This window comes from Manis pentadactyla, chromosome 2 (genome assembly GCF_030020395.1).
Source record: "Manis pentadactyla isolate mManPen7 chromosome 2, mManPen7.hap1, whole genome shotgun sequence".
Classification (NCBI taxonomy): domain Eukaryota; kingdom Metazoa; phylum Chordata; class Mammalia; order Pholidota; family Manidae; genus Manis; species Manis pentadactyla.
The window spans coordinates 172,984,887-173,006,137 of NC_080020.1; the positions used below are offsets into that span (position 1 = coordinate 172,984,887).

Below are 21,251 nucleotides of genomic sequence, written 5' to 3' on the forward strand. Positions count from 1 at the left end.
ATGCAACGTCATGTGCTCAACGTGACGTCAGAGGGAAGGCCGTGACATCACCTCTAAAATGCAGACGGGCACCCTGGGGCTCCGGGGGGACCACGTGGGCCCTCTTGGCCTCGGTTCCCCGGACTGGGCCCGCCCCTAGCCCGGCCGGAGTTGGGCTGTTTACGCTCCGCGGAGAGGGGACGTGGGGGAAGGGCTGGGGGCTGAGGACTGGAAGGCTTCCCGGAGCCCGGACCTAAGCCGCGGCCTCCCGCCGCCAGTGCGGCCGCCGCCGGGGCAGGTCCGCAGCCCCCTGGCCTCTTGCGCGTCCAGCTCCTGACTGCAGCTGCCCGGTTTCCAACCCGCGGGAAAAGAAAGCTTCATTGAGCAGGCGGGGAGGGTCAGGGGCTGGGGAGGTGGGGCGGCAGCAGCCAGCTCCCGGGGGAGGGGAGGGCCAAGAGGAGAAGAGGAGGGAATTAGCCCGAGAGGAATCCAGGGACAGGGCGGAATGTGGGAGGGCTCAAGGGAACGTGGGAGGGACGAAAGGAGGGGGAAAGAGCGCGGGGGGCGTCCAGTCTCCCCTGGCCGAGCACTTTTTTTTTGGAAGTCCTAGGACAGATCTCCAGGACAAGGACTCTTCTCCCAGCCTCTAGAGGCCCTCTCAGCGGAAGGTAGGGGGAGTCACGTTGCCGGCAGGAGGAGGGGGAGTTGCTGATGGAGAGGATGGTGAAGGGATCAGGGGAAGGGGGTGGTGTGGAATGGAGTTGGGACGGGGAAGCCAACCAGCTGAGGGTTTTATTATTGTCAAAGAAGAGTGAGACACAAGGAGAGTGGAGAGAGGAAGCAAATATTTGGTGGGTAAGGGGCTGCAGGGTGTTCCAAATAGGGCCCTGAGGCTGGGGGCTTCTCCGTGAGACCCAGCTCCTGGTCCCCCAAGCCGAAATGTCCTCAGAACAAAGCTCGCCTGTTGGGTTACTTGTCTGAGTTGGGGGAGGCATGTTTGGGGGGCCCCCTTGCTGTAGAGGAGCTGTTTTTAGCCCCAGAGGGAAGGCCTTGGCTGAGGAGTCAATTGACGCCCTGGGCTCCCGTTGCCCGGTGACAGGGATGGCAGTGTTGGCAGCAGGACTGCACAACCCCACCCCATTACCCGGCCAGCTTGGGGCCTGGCCCTCCTGGGCCCCTTGACCCTGCAGGACATGTGAGAGCCTGTGTGCCGGGCACCCTGTGCAATGGGTTCTCCATGCATTCCCGTCTCTGCCCTGTCTGCCTCGGAAGCTGCTCAGATAGGATTCTGGGCTTGGCTCCCATTTAGGGAACCCAAGATCCCAGGGTGTCCTAAGGCCCCTTGCCTGCATCTCTCCACAGTCAGTAACTGTCCTCTGACTTGCTGAATGGGGCTATCTGGGTCCCTCCTGCTTCTGCTTGGCCCCTGTCAGTTCCTCTCCTCAACCTGTTGCCTGCCTCTCCTTTGCTAACCATTTCTTTGTGCCTGGCTCCCTCCCCATCGCCTTATGTCCGTCTTCAATGTGGTCTCTAGCTCGCAGTCTCTTTCTGTTTGGTCCCCTTTCATTCCCACAGTTCCCTGTCCTCTCACATCCTGTCTGTCTGAGTCTTCCTCTGTGTGTCTCTTGCTCAGTCTCTCTCTAGTTAATCTCTACCAATCCCTGACTCTCGGTCTCTAATCAGTGTCTTTGATGGGTCACTTCCGTCAGTGAATGGGGGCAAGAGAGGTGATGAAGGCAAGAGGGAAGGATGTTGTGAGACATGATAATTAATGAGAATTCTTACAAAAGGGAGGGAGAGCCTCTCTCTGTCTCTGTCTCTCCACCTCCTCAGTCTGGCTCTCTGTCTGTGCCTCCTTGACCCTGTGCTTATTTTGTGTGTGTTTCTCTCTCACACTAGTGCCTGTCTCTCTCGTGCTGTCTCTCTGCCTCTGGTCTTAGTATCTCTGTTCCCCCCATGACCTGACTCTTGGGCCTGGGCCTGGCACAATCTGTTTCTCTCACACACTCTCTCTCTGGGACACCCAGGCCTTCGCTGCCATGCAACCTGTCAGTGTCTGGCAATGGAGCCCACGGGGGCTGCTGCTGTGCCTGCTGTGCGGCTCACTCCTGGGATCTCCCTCCCCATCCACGGCCCCCGAGAAGAGGGCCGGGAGCCAGGGGCTGCGGTTCCGGCTGGCCGGCTTCCCCAGGAAGCCCTTCGAAGGCCGCGTGGAGATACAGCGAGCTGGTGAATGGGGCACCATCTGCGATGATGACTTCACGCTGCAAGCTGCCCATGTCCTCTGCCGTGAGCTGGGCTTCACAGAGGCCACAGGCTGGACCCACAGTGCCAAATATGGCCCTGGAACAGGTGAGCAAGGCTCTATGCATAACCAATTGGCTCCACGCAAGGAGAGGGGACACCAGGATGGCACAGCCACAGGGACACAGGACACCAAGAACAGTCAGTGTCGAGTAAACTCATGGTTGACAAATCAACCAATATAGTCACTTCTCAGACCTGGGTGACATTTGGCTGGTCAATGCCTTCTCTAAGCCTCAGGTGCCCCATGTGCAAAATGACTAGATGATCTCTAAGTTTCTTTCTGCTGCAGAAGTATGAATCTACAAAGCCACATGCAAGGACAGCCCTGATGCAGGTGAGCCTTGTATGATTAAAGTACAATTGGTTTCATGGGAAACTAAGAGCAGATAAATGATGTCTGGATGTCCCAAAGCCAGAAGGGATCACAGATACTGCAGCTGACAAAGTCACAGTATAGGCCAAAGCTGAAACCAAGCAGCTGAAACTGACTAAGGACATGTATGAAGTCTAAAACAAGTATGAATGTGGGTATCAGGAGCAGTTTGGAGACCCAGGGGTATTTGCACTGTATGAGCCCACAGTGAGATTCACGGACAGAAGCTGGTGCAGTCTGCAGCTGATTCCCCAACCCCCACTGGCTGGGCCACTTCTGGATTAAAGTGTCACTTGTAGATGCCACATTTTAAGAGAGACAGTAGAAAATGGAAATGCTTTCAGAGGAGAGCTTCCCAGATATAAAAAAATTGGAAGCCAGGTTTCAAGGAGGAATAGCTGAAGAAACCAGGGATGTTTGGGATGAAAAGAAAAAGCATCAGATGGCAAATGCATGATGGTTGTCTGCAAATGTGAATAGAGTCATTTGGCTGAGGGATTTTTCTGGATAGCATCAAAGGACTGAATCAGACCTGATGGGGGGAAGTCACGAAGAGTCACAAAGACTTTGTGATGGTTCCAGCAGCCTGGTGGGGCAGGAGGTAGGTGTGCCAGCAGAAGCTGGTATGTCCTGTCAAGATATGCAGGAGGGGTCCCTGCACACTGCCGAGACAGATGGCCTTTGAGGGTCCACCCTATCTGAGAGGATGTCACTGGTATTCATTTCAGTGTGGTCCAGGCAGACAGAAGAATGTGGCAGCACAGACAAGGTGAGCACGTAGGAGAATGTGAGACTGAGGTGAAAGGATCTTGAATTCCAAGCTGCACAAGGGCTCAAATCACCGAGCCACCATGTATTGGCTGTGTGGTCTTAGACAAGTTACTTAACTTCCCTGAACCCCAATTTCTTTATAAAAAACGGTGATCATACCTTCTGGCAGCTCTGTTCTAAGAATGATTGTGTATGTACATACCATGGCAGAGCGCCTAACACACAATGGTAATTAATTGTAGCCATCCCTGAATTGATAAGGACTGACCAGAGCTTCAGGACCGACTCTTGGTTTTTTTATTCCCACTACCAAATGCTTGAGTATCCCCAGATCACCACCAACCCTCCACCAATCCTATGCTCCTTTTCCTATTCCCTTCCAGGGTCCCCTGTCCCTTCCCCATCCGTTATCTTTCCAGCACAATGGGGTCATCACAGCTAGATGTGAGGCTTCCATGCCCACTCTCCCTGACATCCCCGTCATTAACCCCCAATCCGACCTCTCTAAGCCTCTCTGCCCCTCCTCTCCCCTTCCACAGGCCGCATCTGGCTGGACAACCTAAGCTGCAGTGGGACTGAACAGAGTGTGAATGAATGTACCTTCCGGGGCTGGGGGAATAGTGACTGTACCCATGATGAGGATGCTGGGGTCATCTGCAAGGACCAGCGCCTCCCTGGCTTCTCAGATTCTAACGTCATTGAGGTCTGCAGTTCACAAACACAGACATATACCCACACACCACCCGGATGGCCAGAAAGAGAGGGCTATGGGGTGGCTATATGTGGTTAGAGGAGATACTGGAAGGTGAGAGGATCCCATATGCCCCATAGGATAATTGGGTTCATGGGAGGCTGGGTGGTGGGGGATATGGAGACAAATGAAAAACCTCCTAGACACTGTAAAGCCCAGGTTTGTTTTTGCACTAGCATTCAAGTTGCTAAACCTGGCATGAGCCTCTCCAACTTCATCCCTGGCCCCAGGGCATCCTGTGCTCTCCCTCACCCTACATGTTCTTGCTCTCCTGGAACACCTCCCTTCTTACTTTCTTCTCCTCCTTCCATGCCACTTGCTCTGCGAAGTATGCCCACATGCTCCAGGCAGTTAGGTGCTCCTCCTCAGCACCTTAATCATTTTTGAGAGACAGCATGACCGTCTACTCTCAGGGTTGCAGGAGTCAGCACACCCACACGCCCCAGTCCACACAGGGGAGAGAGCAGGCAGGCCTCTTAGCCCTGCCCCAGCCCCACCTCTCCATCCGGTTTATGGCAAGCACAGGCACTCAGGGTCCTGAAGGGTGACTGGACATATGAAAGGTGCTACTAGGAGTCCTCCCTCTGCTTGTTGCCCCATGTCCAGGTAGAACATCACCTGCAAGTGGAGGAGGTGCGGCTGCGACCAGCTGTTGGGTGGGGAAGGCGGCCCCTGCCTGTGACTGAGGGACTGGTCGAAGTCAGGCTTCCTGACGGCTGGTCGCAAGTGTGTGACAAAGGCTGGAGCGCCCACAACAGCCACGTGGTCTGCGGGTTGCTAGGCTTCCCTAGCGAAAAGAGGGTCAACGCCGCCTTCTACAGGTGAAGGGATGTGGGCGCTGGGTGGAGCGCACTGGGGTTGAGAGGGAACTGGGGACACCGGGGCTCGCAGAGCGGGGAAATATGGAGGCCCTTCCGAAAGTGAAGCTGCGAAACCTGTGGGACCAGGAAGGGCTCCCCAAGGTGGGTCTGAAGTGGGGCCGGTGAGGCTCCTGCTCTCCGGGTCCGGCGCGGGGCCGGGATGGGTGGCGGCAGGTCGCGCGTCCGTGCCGGTGACGCTGTGGCCGGCAGGCAGTGTCCGCGCCCGGGGCGCCGGGCCGCGCGCCACGCCCAGGGAGAGGCCCTGCGGGGCGGTGCCTGGGTGCGTCCAGTCCGGAGCCGGACGCCGGGAGTCAGGGCGCTGACAGGCCCGTGGCGCCCGCGGAGCTGTGTGTCCTCGCCAAAGGGCCAATCGCGGAGAGCCGGAGGGCGCTGAGGCCGCCCACGAGGCGTGTCTGCGAGCGCGCCAGCCCTCGGGACTCCTAGGCGCGTCCTTTGGCCGAGGCATCCGGCCCTCTTCACCTGCTGCTGTTGGAGCGCTGGGGTAGGCGCTGGCTTCCAGAATAACGAATCACACTGGGGAACTGCCCTGTGCTTACAGCGTCTGGCTTCCCTGGAGCATCTAATTTGGTCACTTTGAGGAATTTGGAAATCTTTACAGTCACCAATCTGTTTTGCAGGCTAAAATGCTTATTTTCTTCAGCTCTTCCTTAGATCAGTTTTGCAGAAAGACCTCTTGCCATCTAGGTGAACTTCTACTGGGCACACTATTTCAGATATGGTCTGATCAAGGCAGGGCATCGCAGACACGCTCAACTTCCATCGAAGTCTGCCTAGATTTTGCACTGCCTTTCTGTTGAGGAAGCATCCCACTGCTCATATTGGACTTGTAATCGCCTAACACCAGTTTAGGTCTCTCCTTATCCTTCATGCTGATAGAGCAGCCTCTTGGGACCTAATCCTGTGTTGAGTTTACTCTGTTACATTAGTTCGATACATCGTTTTAAACCTATTAAAAAGCCGTGATGACCCCCCGAGATTATCTTGAATCTTGGCAGTATTTTCTGTTTTGTCATTCCTCCCAGCCTCTTATGGCAGATGTGATAGCTGCAACCTTCTGGTTTCATCAGAAAGACCATTAAATTTTTCAGATGTTTAAAACCAAGGTCTCACTCTTCTTATGAAACTTTCCTCCAGATTTACATCAAGCCTTTTTAATCACTAGTTGTGAAATTTTTTTCGACCAATTGGGAACAAACGGAACACAAAAATGACATGGCTAACATTTCAACATCTATAATGAAATCCTGGGAGACTTTGTTAGTCTTTGCTAAAATCCAGATATACTATGTTCACAGCCATTCTCCAGCCTGCCACTTAGGTAATCTTATCAAAAAAGAAAATCATGATGGTTTGACTGAGCTAATTTTTACTGAAATCCTCTCAGGTCTCTAAGGATTACCATGTATTTTCCTCAGCGTTCACAAACTTCATTTAATAACTTATTCTATGATGTTATTTATCTGTAGATTGAGGAATCTTTCTTCTTCTTTTTGAAAGTCAATATATTACCCAACCTCCAGTCTTTTCCAAACTTGCTCAGATTTTCCCTGCCTTGGCTGAGACACATCCAAAAGTTCTTTAATTCCCAAGGAATATACTTCATCTAGTCTAGAGACTCTGTTTTAAAACAGCTGTGCTGTGCTCTCTTCCTACTCTATCTTGGGCTGTATTTCCTTCTCTGTGTTTTTTTACCTTCTCTAATCCAAGCATGAAGGTCTATTGGTGTTCAAAAGATTAGGACAATTTAAATAGCAGGCATTTCAAGTGAAGAGAATAGCATGAGTAGGTGCAGAGATTCGTTCATTTGATATTTATTTATTGAGTGCCTACTGTGTGCCAGAGACTGCTGTCTCAGGGATTCAACAGGGAATGAAACAGACAAGAATCCCTGATCTCATGGACTAGGGAAGAATCAAAAAATAAGTAAGTAAAATTACAAAATGGAAGGATGGCGAAGAGAGTAATAAAGCTAGGAAGAGTTAGTAAGTGGGAGTGAGACTGCAGTTTTAAATAGAGTGGTCAGAGAAGGCGTCCTTGAGAAGAGATTTAAAGGATATGAGGTAACAAACTATGCAGAAATCTAGATGAGCATTTCCAGGAAGAAGGATCATAAATGAGAAGATTCTGGCAGGGGGGAGTGAGGGTGGGGGAGAGGGCATTCTTGTCATGTTCCAGGAGGCCAATGGGGCTGGAGGTGAGTGAACGGGAGAAAATGAATGGAAATGTGATATAGGAGGAGACAGGGAAAGAATGGGGAGCCAGATCCTGTAGGACCATTTAGCAGACTTTGGCTGTTCCTCTGTGTGAGATAAGGTTTTGTTTGAGCAGAGGTGTGACATCTGACTTCCATTTTTTAGGTATTATTTTGGCTGCTTTGTTACAAATAGACTGTAAGGAATGCAGGAGAATCAAGGAAGCAGGGAGACTAGTTAAGAAGTCATTGCCTCCCAGAAGCCAAGTAAACAATGTGAGAGGTGATGGCGACTCAAGGAAGTGGTGAAACGTGATGAAATTCTGTGTATAGGGAAAGGTAGAGCCAACGGGATTTGCTATGGATTCGGTGTGGTGTGAGAGAGACAAGAAAGAAGGGTCACTCCACAGTTTTCAGCCTGAGCCACGTGTGGAGTCGGCCCTGTTTGATAAGGAAGACAGTGGGTGGAGCATGTTTTGTGTGGGAGTGGGACAGGGTGTTATATATTAGGAACTTGTTTGGGGACCTGTTAAATTTGAGATTCTTGAAGACATTGAAATGGTGAGGCTGAATAGGCAATTGGGTTCAGCTGAATAGAAGTATTTAAAGTCCTGAAACTGGACAACATCACTGAGGAAATGAGCGCAAATAGAAAAAAAAGAGTTCCAAGGACTGAACCTTGGGGAGCTTAAACATGAAGTCAGGAAGATAAGGTGAAATGCAAACAGTAAGTTGAGACAGAAAGAAAATCAGGTGAGGGTGGTCGCCTGGCAGCCGAGTAGAGTACTCCAGGCAGGAGACAGTTGTCAGCTGAGTCAGTGCTGCTGAACACAGGAGGCCTGAGAGACCAACACTGGATTTAGCAATATGGAAGTCATTGTTCACTCCAATCGATGTGATATTGAATAGGATACACTTCAAAAGACACCTGACTAGAGTAGAAGGTTTATACTGAGAGATAATGAAAGAGCAATCTGAATGGATAAAGGCCAGAAAATGGAGGCCTTTTAATGACAGATTAGAGAGTTTGACCTCTTAAAGTTAAAAATACAAGTGCTTGCATGGGACAGTGATAAAATAAGGCCAGTGTTTTTTAAAGTTTGCCTGACAGTAGTGAATTGGAAGAGGAAGTTCTAGATGCAGTAAAGCTAGTTAGGAATTTGTAAAAATTAAGTGATGAGGAGGGTGACAACAATGGGAGGGTAATGAAAGGATGTAGAACTACAGAGAGTATGGAAAATAAGAGAAGAGATACCTAAAGTGATTCTGCAGCTCCTCAAGAGAAGGATGGTGCCACCAGCCATCTCTGGGCTTCAAGGTAATGTAAATTGGCTTCAGACGCAGGCCACCCTTGTGAAGTCTGACAGCCAGGAGTTGTCCCTGGTTATGCGTGGCCTGAAGTAACAGTCAGAAATATTTGTGTACATACTGGAATCTCTTGCTGAGTCTGGGATATGAAGGCTGGAGAAGAGGATATGCTAAGTACAGAGGTCATTCTTAGGAAGAGATGACAAGAGTCCTGAGATGCAGATATTTTATATATCTTCATTTACAGGGCAAGTCAGACAGGGCGCATTCTCACAAGTAACACAATCATAAAGTATAGGCAAGATAGTTATAAACAACTGTACCTCCCTTGGAGAAAGAAGATGCCTCTGCTATCTTTTAAAGGAAGTCAGTAAGATCTAGGGATGAGAAAATCAGAATATAGTGTATTTAGTATTTTAAACTTGGCTTGGTTATTCCTCTCTAGAATATGTAAAAGTTGTAGAACTTTATAAGGGTAAAAGAATGAACAGATGATTAAACCATTTACTTTACTGCCCTTTTGCAGGCAAATAAATTGAGGTTCTAATTGCTTAAGTGCTGTTTAAGAAGTCCCTCTTCTAGCTCATTCCAGTTCGACAGATATTTATTGAACTTCTACTATTTGCCCAGCACTGTGCAAGGTGCTGAGAACACAGAAGTGATGAGAGATCATAGAAGACCTCAGGCTATTTTGAAGATTTGGGTCTTTATGATAAAAGCAATGGGAAACCAGTGGTATGATTTATGAGGAGGGTCATGAGAGGATATGACAAGGTGTGCAGCTCCAAAAGATCACCTTGACTGCATTTATGAGAAATGGAGAAGAGCAAGAGTAAATGGATGGAGAGATACTAGTCAGTAACATTGACAGGACTTTACTGTGATTGACTTTGGGAGCCAAAGAAGAGAGAGGTGTCAAAGTTGACCACTAGGTTTCTGGAGTAGATTTTGCTGAAAGAATTATGAATTTATGTTTTGGACCTATATTACATTTTAGATAACTTTAAGATGGCTAAATGGAAACATCAAGGAGGCAACACAATATACAAGGTTATGTGAATAAAAACATAAAGAAAGAGGCTGTGGAGTGAGAAGAGATGAATGCCTTAGAGCTCCAAGAATTTAAGTGATCAGAAAGAGGAGGAGCCTGCAAAGAAGATGAAGAAAGAACAACTGGAATGAGGAATCACACCAGGCAGAGTGGTAGGAGAGCCAAGGAAAGAGAGCAGCCCTGTCAGGTGCTACCAAGAGGTCAGCAAGATGAAGACAGAAACTGTCTACTGGATTTATTATTGCAGAGTGATGGGTGGGGAAAACCGGAAAGGAGCAGGTTAAGGAATTAGTGGGAAGCGAAGACAGAGAGATGGTGAGTGTCAGCAACTCTTGAAAATTTTTCTCTGAAGGGGAGGAGAGATGTGAGGGTGGAGGATGTGGGGGGGGCACATGTAATAGAGATTTCAACATGTTTGTAAGATTCAGTTGAGAAGGAGACGTGTGAAACTTCTTAATTGAGAAGGAGTGAAAGGATCATAAGAAATGGAATTCAAAACATTTTGAGGGGGTGGCCTTAGAGAAGAGAGGAGGTTGGAATGAGATGGGTGTGCAGATATAGGTAGGTTTTTATGTTTGATGGTTGAAGTAACAAATGATAAGGAGAAAACAAGCACATTTGTGAATGAAGAAATGTAAATCAAGACAAATATCAGACCTAATTAAGTATCAGGTCCCTAATATTTCTTCTATTATACCATATGACATGTACAACTACATATGCCATAAAATATATAATGTAATTTAAAGACCGTATAAGGTACTTAAATAACTTAAGAGGAGGTTCTTCTAAATTTCTAGATAATACCACATTTTTCTAAGTACTACTCAAGATGATCTCACTGGGTTACTGGTGAAATGAAGTACCTAGTGTATTTCATTTTAGACATGTTTGACAAAAAGACATTAGAAGAAAAAGTTTTGCACTACACTTACAGGATGAAAGCTTCTGAACTCTTAGTAATATCTCAGGAAAGAGACCTGAGAGTTATTGTAGACTCTTCTAGGAATGTTGGACATATTGGATGCTTTGGAAAAAATAAAGCAACTAAGAACATCCTCAGGAAGAAGCCAGGGCAGGAAATACCAAGCAGCTTCAGCTCTGTTTAAAATCTGTACTTTAAAATCCTAGTGCATCTGCACAGAGGACACTGTCCAAATATGACTCAAGAGAAAGAGCAGAGCAGGAACATGGTCAAGGAAAGGATAACTAAGATGATAACACAGAATTCCATAAGCATTCAAACAAGCAGGCAATACCTGCATTCATCTATACGTACTTGGACAGGACAAAGAGGGGGCAGAATTAAAGTCTTTGAAATCAAAGGGAGAATAAGAGGAGAAACAGTCCTAGTTCCCAGAAATTAGACTTAAGGACTCTTGAAGAATAAAATAGGTCAAATATCCAGGCCAATTTAAAAACCATAAGGTTTTAGAACTTGTTTCCCTGGCAGTATGTTTGGGAGATGAGCTCAGTTTGTGAATGACTAACACATACAGGATTTAACTTGGGCAGGAAGAATGCTGTCATCCTCATCAGTCTGGCCTCATGTTCCCCAGTCAAACCAAGTTAACATCTTGGATATCCAGCCTTGGTACTCAATTCTGGTCCACTGGCCTCAGGCCTGAAAATGCCAGAAGCCAGAGATCATGCAAGAAAAAAAAGACAATCAGCCTCCTTAGGCATGACCAGTCCAGTTGTCTCACCTGGTCAGTTGGGAGTCCTAGCAATCCTAAAACGCTTCTACTTAGACCCTTCCCCTTAGCCCTCCCCTCAGTTAGATCAGCTCTGATATGGACTCAAGAATCCTTATTCCCCAGTTGCCTTAGCCAAATTTCTGTGGGTCCTGGTATAGGGGCTCTGTCACTCCTGAGTTCACAAACTTCACTGCTGCTCACTGGTCATGTGCTTGTGAAACCAAACAGCTGTGAAGGGTAGAGCCTTGGGATTATCTGATGCTATAACATCCTGCCACCAGGAGCCTTCTGACTGTTGGAAATCTTGTCACTGATCCCAGCACCAGCCTTTCCCACTTGGTTCTGGACTGATCCTGACTCTGCTATTGTCTTATCCTCACAGAAAGTTGAGGAAGCGAGCGGCCAAAGCTTCGGCCCGACACCCCAAGTTCCTTGGAAGGTAATGGGGCAAGAGCTCCGGGACCTCCTGCTTGCCCTTGTGGCCCCAGGAGGTGGATGGATGGAAGGCAGCCTATCCATGTCCATCCCAGAACCCAAGCGGATAAATTAGGGATGTGATTGGAAAGTGGTGGTTCCAGTGGGGAGGGGAGGGGAGGCAGGCATGAGGATGGGCAGGCTTTGCTCTTCAGGAGCACAAGTCAGAAATAATACAGGAATGGCTGAGGAAACGACTTCTCATCCTTATACTTTCCCCAGATAGCTTGGACTCCACCTCAGCCATCTGCACGCTTCCTCACCACCTCCCACTCCTCACCTCCCTTAATTCCCCCACATTCCCATCCTCTCTCCTCCCTTTATCTTTCCTCTAATCTCCTCTCCCCTTACCCACCTAGACTGACATAACTAGACACCTCATCCCTGTTGCTGAATCCAGAGAGGTGCATGACCACTCCAGCACGCCCCGTGGTGTGCAGCAGGCAGTGGGCATGGGACTCCTCTGCCCCTCCCCGCACTCTGCATAAACGGTCCTTCCCAGGAACAGAAGGAGAACCCTCTGCCTTTCCTGGGCCATGTACCTAACCACTGCCTCCACTAACGACTTTCTCCTTTTTTCAGACCAATCACCAAGCTTAAGGGCAAACCCAAGCACTGAGTGGGCAGGGGGCCAATCAAGAGGTAAACACAGCTCAGGCTGGGTGGAGAGGAGAGGGAGCACCGAGTGATGAACTGGGGGAATGGGGCGGTGACCAGGAAGAGATCCAAGAGAGGCCTCCACCAAGAGGTAGAGGAGCAGCAGTGGCCATCACAAACCACCTTCCAGATGATTCACCGAGACCTAAAGTAAGGCTGGCCCTTATGTTGGTCTCTGGGGAATTATGCTTGTCACAGGATTTTTTAAAATCTCCATAGTTCATACACTGACTACCCTGCTCTACATGCCTATGTACCTTGCCCCAGTGGATTCTAAATGACCAGCTGGCACTTTTGTCCTGTACATGCCTCACCTGTCTCTCCAAGAGGTCAAGTTTGCCTAAATATCAGTGTTCCCATTCTACCCTTATTGGATTAATTTTTAAAAGTCAGTCCTACCAGCTTGGAGGTGAAACCCAGGGTCCCCATGGAACCTTTACCAGGGATGGGCTCAGATGAACAGTCCCTACCTCTCTAGCTCAGTGAACACAATTAGGCTCCCACTTCACTTCCCTTACTTTCCTCCTGGGTTCTCTCAGAATCCAAGGGAGTGAAAAGCTTCCAATTGTGATTTTTTTTTTTTTTACATCTCACTTGGCTTCCAAAGGCCACTTACTCATGAAGGTCTCTCTGATAACTTCAGCAATGCAGAGAATTCCTCCCTTTCTATTGTCCCTTTCTCTCCAGCATGTTCCAGATCACCCAGGGGTCCTCTGGTATCCCTCACCCCTCAGCTCCTCTCTCTAGTGGCTTCAAAGGAGCTCAGAATTTGGGGGGGTTCTTGTAGTGCCTTCTAGCTTAGAGTCATCTTTGCCTAACATGGCCATCCTCTGGCCTTCCCTGACCCCCATGTGGAAGAGCACACTGCCGTTTTTCACTTCGTTTGTTGTGGGGGGAGGGAAGGACAGTGTTTAGAAGACAGTTACCTTTTTCCTGTGAGGGCCTCTTTGACTTATTTTCAGTCACACAGGACTTTGGGAGACTACCTGATCTCTTTGTGTTTCAGAATCTACTTATCCTGAGCTTCCAAAGGTATTCTGTAAAGTGTCCAGGCTCCCTTTGCCTGCTGTTCTTATAAACTTTTCATCCTGTTTTCCTAGCCAGTGGCTTCAAGTTGTCATATTCCTTCCTTCCTCTGCCATCAAGTGATGGAACACATTACTGCAGTAATTCACTGCCAGATGAGCCTCACAGACCCACTCCAATACTAGGCTGCATCTGCTTCCCCACTTTTCTGAGATCCAACCAGCTGTTCTGGGAAGAACAGCCTTCTCATCAGACACCTCACTGCAGTCTCCTATTCCACTGGTGTCGATAAACAATCCCCTTGTTCTCTCAAGCATCTCTCTGCAGTGTTTCCAAACTTTAACATCTCTGGTTTAGTCCCATTTTCTGACCTGGCTGGCTATGAAACATTCTTTGTTACGTTTAAATTGCAGAAGCATGGGCTACCTCAGTAAAGACACAGCTCAGCTCAGGTCTGGAGATACCTTTACCATTCCATTGTTCATATTCACTCTCCTTCTCTGGCCATGGGGTCTCCCTGACTTTTGTTTGCATTTATACATTTTCATTCCTATATATGCCAGCCCCAATCTTTCCTGTCTCCACCACCTGGTCTGTTCTTCCCGTAAGTGCTCATCATACTCTGACCTGGAAGCCCCTCTGGCTTCTGAGAAGCCATTTAGACTACCCCTTTGTATCCTGACTCATTCAGTTATTTCAGCTTCAGCATACCATAAGGATCGGCTCATGCTGGGTCTTCGGGCTTCCTGTCTGTCAGCCCTCCCTCCTGCCCATCTCATCCTGCTGGGCAGCCCTGGCTTCCCATTCCCCTTGCACAGGGGCCTCAGCCTCTGCCCGTTAGGACCAGCAGCCTGAAACCACGTGGAACAAGGTTTCTGTCAGGCAAGTCCAGACCAGCTGTCCTTCCCAAAGGGGTCTTCTCCTGCAGAGAGTCCCCAAGGACCCTCCTATCTGGGCAATCTAGGCTCCTTCCATTTGGAAACTCACCACTCCCTTTGTCTCTTTGAAAGAAACAGCAGAGAAGAGGGGATGGAGAAGGGATCAAGTGGTTATGAAAGGTGGTGGGGGTGGAGGTATGGCATGGGAAGAGGGTTCTGGGCCAAGAGGCAGGAGCAGCTTTACCCTACTGCACCCCACTCCTGTCCCCCCAGGCTGCTGGCCCAGCGGCAGCGACACTCCTTTGGTCTGCATGGGGTGGCGTGCGTGGGCACGGAAGCCCACCTCTCCCTCTGCTCCTTGGAGTTCTATCGTGCCAATGACACCGCCAGGTGCCCTGGGGGGTCCCCTGCGGTGGTGAGCTGTGTGCCAGGCCCTCTCTTCGCAGCATCCAGTGGCCAGAAGAAGCAACAGCAGTCGAAGCCTCAGGGGGAGGTGTGTGCAACACTGACTGTGACTTTCCCCACCCCAGGTGGAGAAGCCCCTAGCCTGCTCACCCCCTAAGCATAGCCCTGACCTTTGAGGACAGAGAGGAAACTTCCAGGGGGTGGGCTACAGACCTGAGACCACCCCCTCCCTCCTGCCGGAATCCCATTCATCTCCTAGGTCTACTTAGCCCTCTTGGTGCTGTTTCTATTCACTGCTGTTGGGCACACGTCTCTCCTCTACAGACTCGAGTGCGTCTCAAGGGTGGAGCCCACCCTGGAGAGGGCCGGGTGGAAGTCCTGAAGGCCGGCACGTGGGGTACAGTCTGTGACCGCAAGTGGGACCTGCAGGCAGCCAGTGTCGTGTGTCGGGAGCTGGGCTTCGGAAGTGCTCGAGAGGCTCTGACTGGTGCCCGCATGGGGCAGGGTGAGCAGGATGGGGATGGCAGCAGGAGGGAAGGAGGTACACACTCCTGGGGGGTACATTCCTTGGGAAGGAGACCCCAGGGCAATGAAGCTCTAGTTATGGCTTCTGACGTTTGACCTCCGACACTAGGCATGGGTGCCATCCACTTGAGTGAAGTTCGATGCTCTGGACAGGAACCCTCCCTCTGGAAGTGCCCCTACAAGAACATCACAGCTGAAGACTGTTCACATAGCCGGGATGCTGGAGTCCGATGCAACCTGCCCTACACAGGGGTGGACACCAAGGTCAGTCACTTTCCACCTTGGCTCAGGTATCTCAAATCCTATCCAGTCCTGGTCACAGTCTGCAATGTAATGACCTTCAGGCTCATGCCATCCTACAGTTCCACCTGATGCCACCACTTGCTAGCTCCTTATGTGCCATACCTTCCAATCACCCTTCAGCCAGATGCCTGCTACAGACACTCACTACCCCATCCCAAAAGCTTCCCCAGACCTTCCATTCTATGTTACTACAGATACGACTCAGTGGGGGCCGCAGCCGACATGAGGGGCGAGTTGAGGTGCAAATAGGAGCACTTGGGTCCCTTCGCTGGGGCCTCATCTGTGGGGATGACTGGGGGACACTGGAGGCCATGGTGGCCTGTAGGCAACTCGGACTGGGCTATGCCAACCATGGCCTGCAGGTGAGTGGGAAAGAGGAGGGAGGAACCAAAACAGCTGCTTGCAAAACCTGTGTTTGGGGCAGAGAACTGTGGAAATGAGTCCCTTGGCTCAAGAAGCTGGGTGGTGAGGCCTCACAGAAACACTTATGTCCCCAGGAGACCTGGTACTGGGACTCGGGGAATGTAACAGAGGTGGTGATGAGTGGAGTACACTGCACAGGGACCGAGCTGTCCCTGGACCAATGTGCTCATCACAGCACCCACATCGCCTGCAAGAGGACAGGAACCCGCTTCACGGCTGGAGTCATCTGTTCTGAGAGTGAGTGAAGGGTTGGGTGATGCAAGCCAGGGAAGGGAGGCCACCCCTTTGCAGGGAAGAAGAGTGCTTCAGTCTGGACAGGTACTCCTTCCTGTGGAAAACCAGCCTCTCATGTTCTCCAGCAGGGGGCGGAACCTCCCACCCCCTGCCCTGGGCCCTCAGCAGTGACTTCTAGCCTTCTCCTTCCCTCCCTGGTGCAGCTGCATCTGATCTGCTGCTGCACTCCGCACTGGTGCAGGAGACCGCCTACATCGAGGACCGGCCACTGCACATGTTGTACTGCGCTGCAGAGGAGAACTGCCTGGCTCGCTCAGCCCGCTCAGCCAACTGGCCTTATGGCCACCGGCGTCTGCTCCGGTTCTCCTCCCAGATCCACAACCTGGGACGAGCTGACTTCAGGCCCAAGGCTGGGCGCCACTCCTGGGTGTGGCATGAGTGTCATGGGTGAGAGGGTCAAGTCGAAGGGCAAGGCCACCAAGGGACAGGGCAGGCTTGCTGGGGGTAGGGAAGGAAACAGGGGTTCCCTTGTCCCTTCTCCCCACAGGCATTACCACAGTATGGACATCTTCACTCACTATGACATCCTGACCCCTAATGGCACCAAGGTGGCTGAGGGCCACAAAGCTAGTTTCTGTCTAGAAGACACTGAGTGTCAGGAGGGTGAGTTGGGGCCTACAACACACTCCAGCATCTCCGTCCTGCAGCCTGGCCTCACCCTGACATGTGCCCATTCCTTCAGATGTCTCCAAGAGATATGAGTGTGCCAACTTCGGAGAGCAGGGCATCACCGTAGGTTGCTGGGACCTCTACCGGCATGACATTGACTGTCAGTGGATTGACATCACAGATGTAAAGCCAGGGAACTACATTCTGCAGGTACCTGGGGTCTGAGAATTCCAGCTGGCAAGAGGAGGAGTTTTTACACATCTTTGGATTTTGAGGACTGCAGCTGGTGAAGTTGCCTTTCTCTCACTCACAGGTGGTCATCAACCCCAATTATGAAGTAGCAGAGAGTGACTTCACCAACAATGCAATGAAATGTAACTGCAAATACGACGGACACCGCATCTGGGTGCACAACTGCCACATTGGTATTTGGTGGGAAGAGCAGCCCAGCAGACTGGGGGATGGCAGGGAAGGCCTTCATTCTCTTCTGTATCTTCCTGCCCACCTCTGGATCTCCTGGCCTCTCTACTTCTACCCAGTATTCCCCACAATGGGTTCATGTTCCTGCCCAAATGGCCTGTTCACCTTGCAGGTGATGCCTTCGGTGAAGAGGCTAACAGGAGGTTCGAGCGCTACCCTGGCCAGACCAGCAACCAGATTGTTTAAGGTGCAACCACCCTCCTCTGCAAACCACCACTGGCCCCTAATGGCAGGGGTCTGAGGCTTCCATTACCTCAGGAGCTTACCAAGGAACCCCTGATGTCCGCAGGCCCATGGCACCCGTCTGGCTTGCAGTCTGGGTGGGAACTGTAAGCAGACATCATCGCTCTCCTGCCCAGACAAGCCTGAATCTGCTCCAAAGCCCAGCACCACGCGGAGCACACACCACAAAGAGCAATACCTGATTAACTGTCCAGAACAGACAGCAGCAGCTCGTTTTTTTGAATAGGGAGGTCAGAGTGGTCGATTCCGGTATCTCCTCTCAGTAAGGGAGGATACAGCTTTACCTCTAGCCTTTTTGTGGGGGAAAAGATCAGGGCTCCTCCCCCCTCATTTTTGACTATAACATGTTGCTAGGTATAATTTTATTTCATATAAAAAGTGTTTTTGCGATTCCTCAGAGCCCAGGGATTGGTGCTGGTGGTTGGAGGGACCTGCCCCCCACTTCTTCATTTAACCCTCTGTCCAGGTGCCCTCAGAGCCTAGGCCAGGAAAGCAAGGTGGAAATCAGAGTAGGAGGCTCATACTCTTGCTGACTCATTCTGTGACTTCAGGGGTCACATATAAGGTCAATGTTTCCTGTCCCCGCCGGATCTGCACTGCCAGCTGGGATTGGGTTCGAACAGCTTCATAAATATCTTCAGCATTTTGTACCAGCTTCTCCCCAATGGCCAAGATCACGTCACCTGGCCGTAGACCAGCCCTGAGATGAAAGGTGGACAGAGAAAGAAAGGTAGAAGATAGCCCCGTACAAGAGCACATGCACACCCAACCCTTCCCCACCTCACAGCGCAGTCTCTCCCTCACCGGTGTGCAGGTGAATCCAGGATGACTTTATGGATGAGCACGCCATGCTGAACATCAGGAAAGCTTGGTTCTCGCAGCTGTAGTTCAGCAAGGATGCTGAAAGGACACAGATCACCCTGTTAACCACACCAAGGCACTCGCCCCATCTGGGGTTCCCCTCAGATGTCTCACCAACACACTGACAACTGTACGGACAGAACATACGCTAGGTACTACAGGTACAAAGGCAATTCACTTTATGCCTTCTAGCAGTTAGCAACTGGGGTATGCATATAAAATTCCGAAAGAAACACGGTATTAAATCAAGAGCACTAATGTCATTCTAGAATTCTAAGGAGAGCTTTAGGGAGGGAGTAGAACTTAAGCTGAGCCTGTAAGGGATGGGTCTGATATTTAACTATATATAACAACATAAATAAAAAATATGGGAATAGGAAATCAGATTAGTTGGAACAGAATATTTTCATGTAAAAAGCCCTGTCTGGAAGGTTGGAGACAAAGGGAAAATAGCCCCCAAACATGAGGTTAATGGACTAAAGGTTTTAAATCAAAGCAGTACTGAATGAAATCAATCTGGTGGCAGGTGTGCAAAACGGAGAGAGAAAGTCAAGATGATGAGAGAGGACAGCTCTTCTGATAGCTTCAAGTGTGAGGTAACTCATCTTAGACAAAGACAGACTTAAGACCAAAGCTCAACAAAGGTACCAGTTGTCCACCACAGAGTACACTGGTGGTCCTACATGTCACTACCCCTACAGCTCGTACCTGGGCGTCAGGGTTAGCATCATCACGCCAATGTAGCGGCGCTGGGCCCCACTGATTCCAAACCAGGAATCTGTGATGGACAAATGAGCCCCACTCAGCTACATCCTTCTTTCCCCTCCCACTCCTCCCAAGAGACCCCTCTCCAGCGAGGCCCAATAATGTGCCTCCCACCATTTAAAGGAAACCCTTCCCCCACAAAGCCAGGCTCACTCTTCTTTTCCCCACGATGCAGAAACTCTCGAAGGCGATCAGAAGGGATGGCAAAGGAGATTCCAGCTGTGACCTTCATGGTATTCACCCCGATCACCTCCCCATCCTGTAGTGACAGAGCCCACTATTCCCTAACCCAAACAGGTAGTAGGAGATGGGGAGACCTGAACAAGAATAGCAGGGAGTATAGGGAAGTTGGGGAGGTTTGACTGGATTTTTGCAGACAGCCAACAAGAGACTGCTTAGAAGTTTGACCAAACATCGTTGATTAGGGAAACCCACCCCTTCCCACACTGACCTGGGGCAGGGATTCTTGGAAAGAAAGATGTCCCACTCACCAGATTAACCAGGGGACCTCCAGAGTTTCCAAACTGCAGGACAAGGAGAGAACATGGAAGAGATCCAGGGACTCTATGCCTGGGGGCATAACCAGGATTGTAGGTACATTCTCCAGATTCTCTCCTTTCCCAGCCCATGAATGGCCACATTTTTGCAGCCCAATCTCTGTATACAGGCTCACCACACATTTATCACACTTGGGGCCTGTGCCCCACAATCTTCCCCCTCCCACAGTCTAGTGAGTCATTTCTCCTGTATCAGGACGTACATCAATAGCTGCATCAGTCTGGATGTATTCCACGTTGGTTTGGGGCAGGCCTAAGTCCCTGGCCGGACGCTGGGCAGAACTGACGATGCCGGAAGTGATAGTGTTCTGCAGCGCAAAGGGGCTTCCCATGGCGACTACGAATTCTCCTTGCCGGACGTCGGCGGAGCGCCCCAGCGGCAGCGTGGGCAGCGGCTCCTAGGGAGAAGGGTGCAGGAGCCGTCCTCGGCCTGTCACCGGAGATGCGTGCAAACGCACAGCCCCAACACCCCGCCTGCCCTGATCCCCACCTTCGTCTGAATCCTCAGAGTGGCGATGTCCGCCACGGGATCCACAGCTGTGACCACGGCCTCATACGTGTCGCCGCTTGGCAGCCTCACTCGGACTCGGCGCCGATCAGCCACTACATGAGCGTTGGTGACAATGAGTCCGTCGGCAGCCACCACGAATCCTGAGCCATTGGAGATAGGGACTTCGCGGCCCGAGAAAGGATGCCTGGGGTGGGAGCAGCACGGAAATGAGGCTCCGCGGACCCCTCCTCACCCGCCCCTAGCCCGCGGTTTCCGCGCCTCCGAGTCTGCCCCACAGTTACCGGCCCAGGATCTCGATGTAAACCACGGCAGGTGCCGTCTTCTCCACCACGTCTGCGATGAAGTTGTACTGGCTCCGGGGAGAGCTGGGCGACGAGCCAAGCACCGAGGCAAAAACGGCCGGAGGACCCCACCCCCCGCCCCACAGCAGCAGCAGCACGGCACCCCCAGCGCCCAGTGCCACTGCGGGCCACACGCGCCGACGGCCTCCAGGGGTCCCTGGGTCTTCCCGGCTCCGGGGATCTGGTGTCCCTACAGTCAGCAGTGCTCGGGGAGCCGACCGCAGACACGTCCGTGGCTCAAGGACCCACCCAGACAACCAGGCCCGGAGACTGGGGGTCCCATAAGTCACTCGGGCCCGAGGGTCAGGGGTTCCTGACGTCGGCAGGGCCCGGAGGTCAGGGGTCAACAGGGGTCCCTTCCCGCCACGCGCCCCCCGAAGAGCCCGCCATCCCCGGAGGCTCCAGCCTGCACTCCGCCCCGCCCTCAGTGCAGCCATGAGCTCCGCCTCGGCGGCCTCCTCGCCCGCCCTACACAGAGGCACCGCCCTGGACGCGTGCTGGCGGACAACCGGACGCGGAGCACGCCGGTACCTGAAGTCTTCCAGAAGTGCACGCCGGGACCGAGGAGCCGGCAGGCCGACTCCGTCCCG

At 51.2% G+C, this 21,251-nt stretch overlaps 2 protein-coding genes across 6 annotated transcripts; one reads left to right on the top strand and one right to left on the bottom strand.

Annotated features, from left to right (window-relative positions):
• The first annotated feature begins 71 nt into the window (after positions 1-71).
• Positions 72-18,025, top strand: LOXL3 (lysyl oxidase like 3). 5 transcript variants are annotated; one of them, XM_036930721.2, is made up of 16 exons: positions 72-277; positions 584-647; positions 2,007-2,331; positions 3,970-4,133; positions 4,788-5,002; positions 11,692-11,748; positions 14,618-14,837; positions 15,074-15,254; positions 15,384-15,538; positions 15,772-15,939; positions 16,075-16,237; positions 16,438-16,681; positions 16,782-16,897; positions 16,977-17,113; positions 17,217-17,328; positions 17,496-18,025. In XM_036930721.2, the coding sequence occupies exons 3-16, from the start codon at positions 2,019-2,021 to the stop codon at positions 17,567-17,569; spliced, it is 2,319 nt and encodes a 772-aa protein (XP_036786616.2). In that variant the 5' UTR covers positions 72-277; positions 584-647; positions 2,007-2,018; the 3' UTR covers positions 17,570-18,025. The 5 variants fall into 5 exon arrangements, with proteins under 5 accessions (XP_036786616.2, XP_057353048.1, XP_057353047.1 ...); XM_057497065.1 differs by lacking the exons at positions 72-277; positions 15,772-15,939 and having other exon boundaries at positions 465-647; XM_057497064.1 differs by lacking the exons at positions 72-277; positions 11,692-11,748 and having other exon boundaries at positions 468-647.
• On the bottom strand, positions 17,974-21,238 carry HTRA2 (HtrA serine peptidase 2). Its single transcript, XM_036930728.2, has 8 exons — positions 20,602-21,238; positions 20,300-20,504; positions 20,013-20,207; positions 19,744-19,776; positions 19,406-19,511; positions 19,196-19,265; positions 18,431-18,526; positions 17,974-18,326 (listed from the first exon to the last, which is right to left on the bottom strand). Exons 1-8 carry the CDS (start codon positions 21,096-21,098, stop codon positions 18,161-18,163), a joined length of 1,368 nt encoding a protein of 455 aa, XP_036786623.1. The 5' UTR covers positions 21,099-21,238; the 3' UTR covers positions 17,974-18,160.
• Positions 21,239-21,251: the final 13 nt, after the last annotated feature.

Coding starts and splice junctions, on each gene's coding strand:
- LOXL3 (XM_036930721.2), top strand. CDS start 2,019: ATGCAACCTGTCAGTGTCTGGCAATGGAGCCCACGGGGGCTGCTGCTG. Junction 4,134..4,787: donor CAGATTCTAACGTCATTGAG/GTCTGCAGTTCA, acceptor CCCCATGTCCAG/GTAGAACATCACCTGCAAGT. Junction 15,539..15,771: donor ACACAGGGGTGGACACCAAG/GTCAGTCACTTT, acceptor ATGTTACTACAG/ATACGACTCAGTGGGGGCCG.
- HTRA2 (XM_036930728.2), bottom strand. CDS start 21,098: ATGGCTGCACTGAGGGCGGGGCGGAGTGCAGGCTGGAGCCTCCGGGGA. Junction 20,505..20,601: donor TACATCGAGATCCTGGGCCG/GTAACTGTGGGG, acceptor CTCCCACCCCAG/GCATCCTTTCTCGGGCCGCG. Junction 18,527..19,195: donor ATGCTAACCCTGACGCCCAG/GTACGAGCTGTA, acceptor GTGTCCTTTCAG/CATCCTTGCTGAACTACAGC.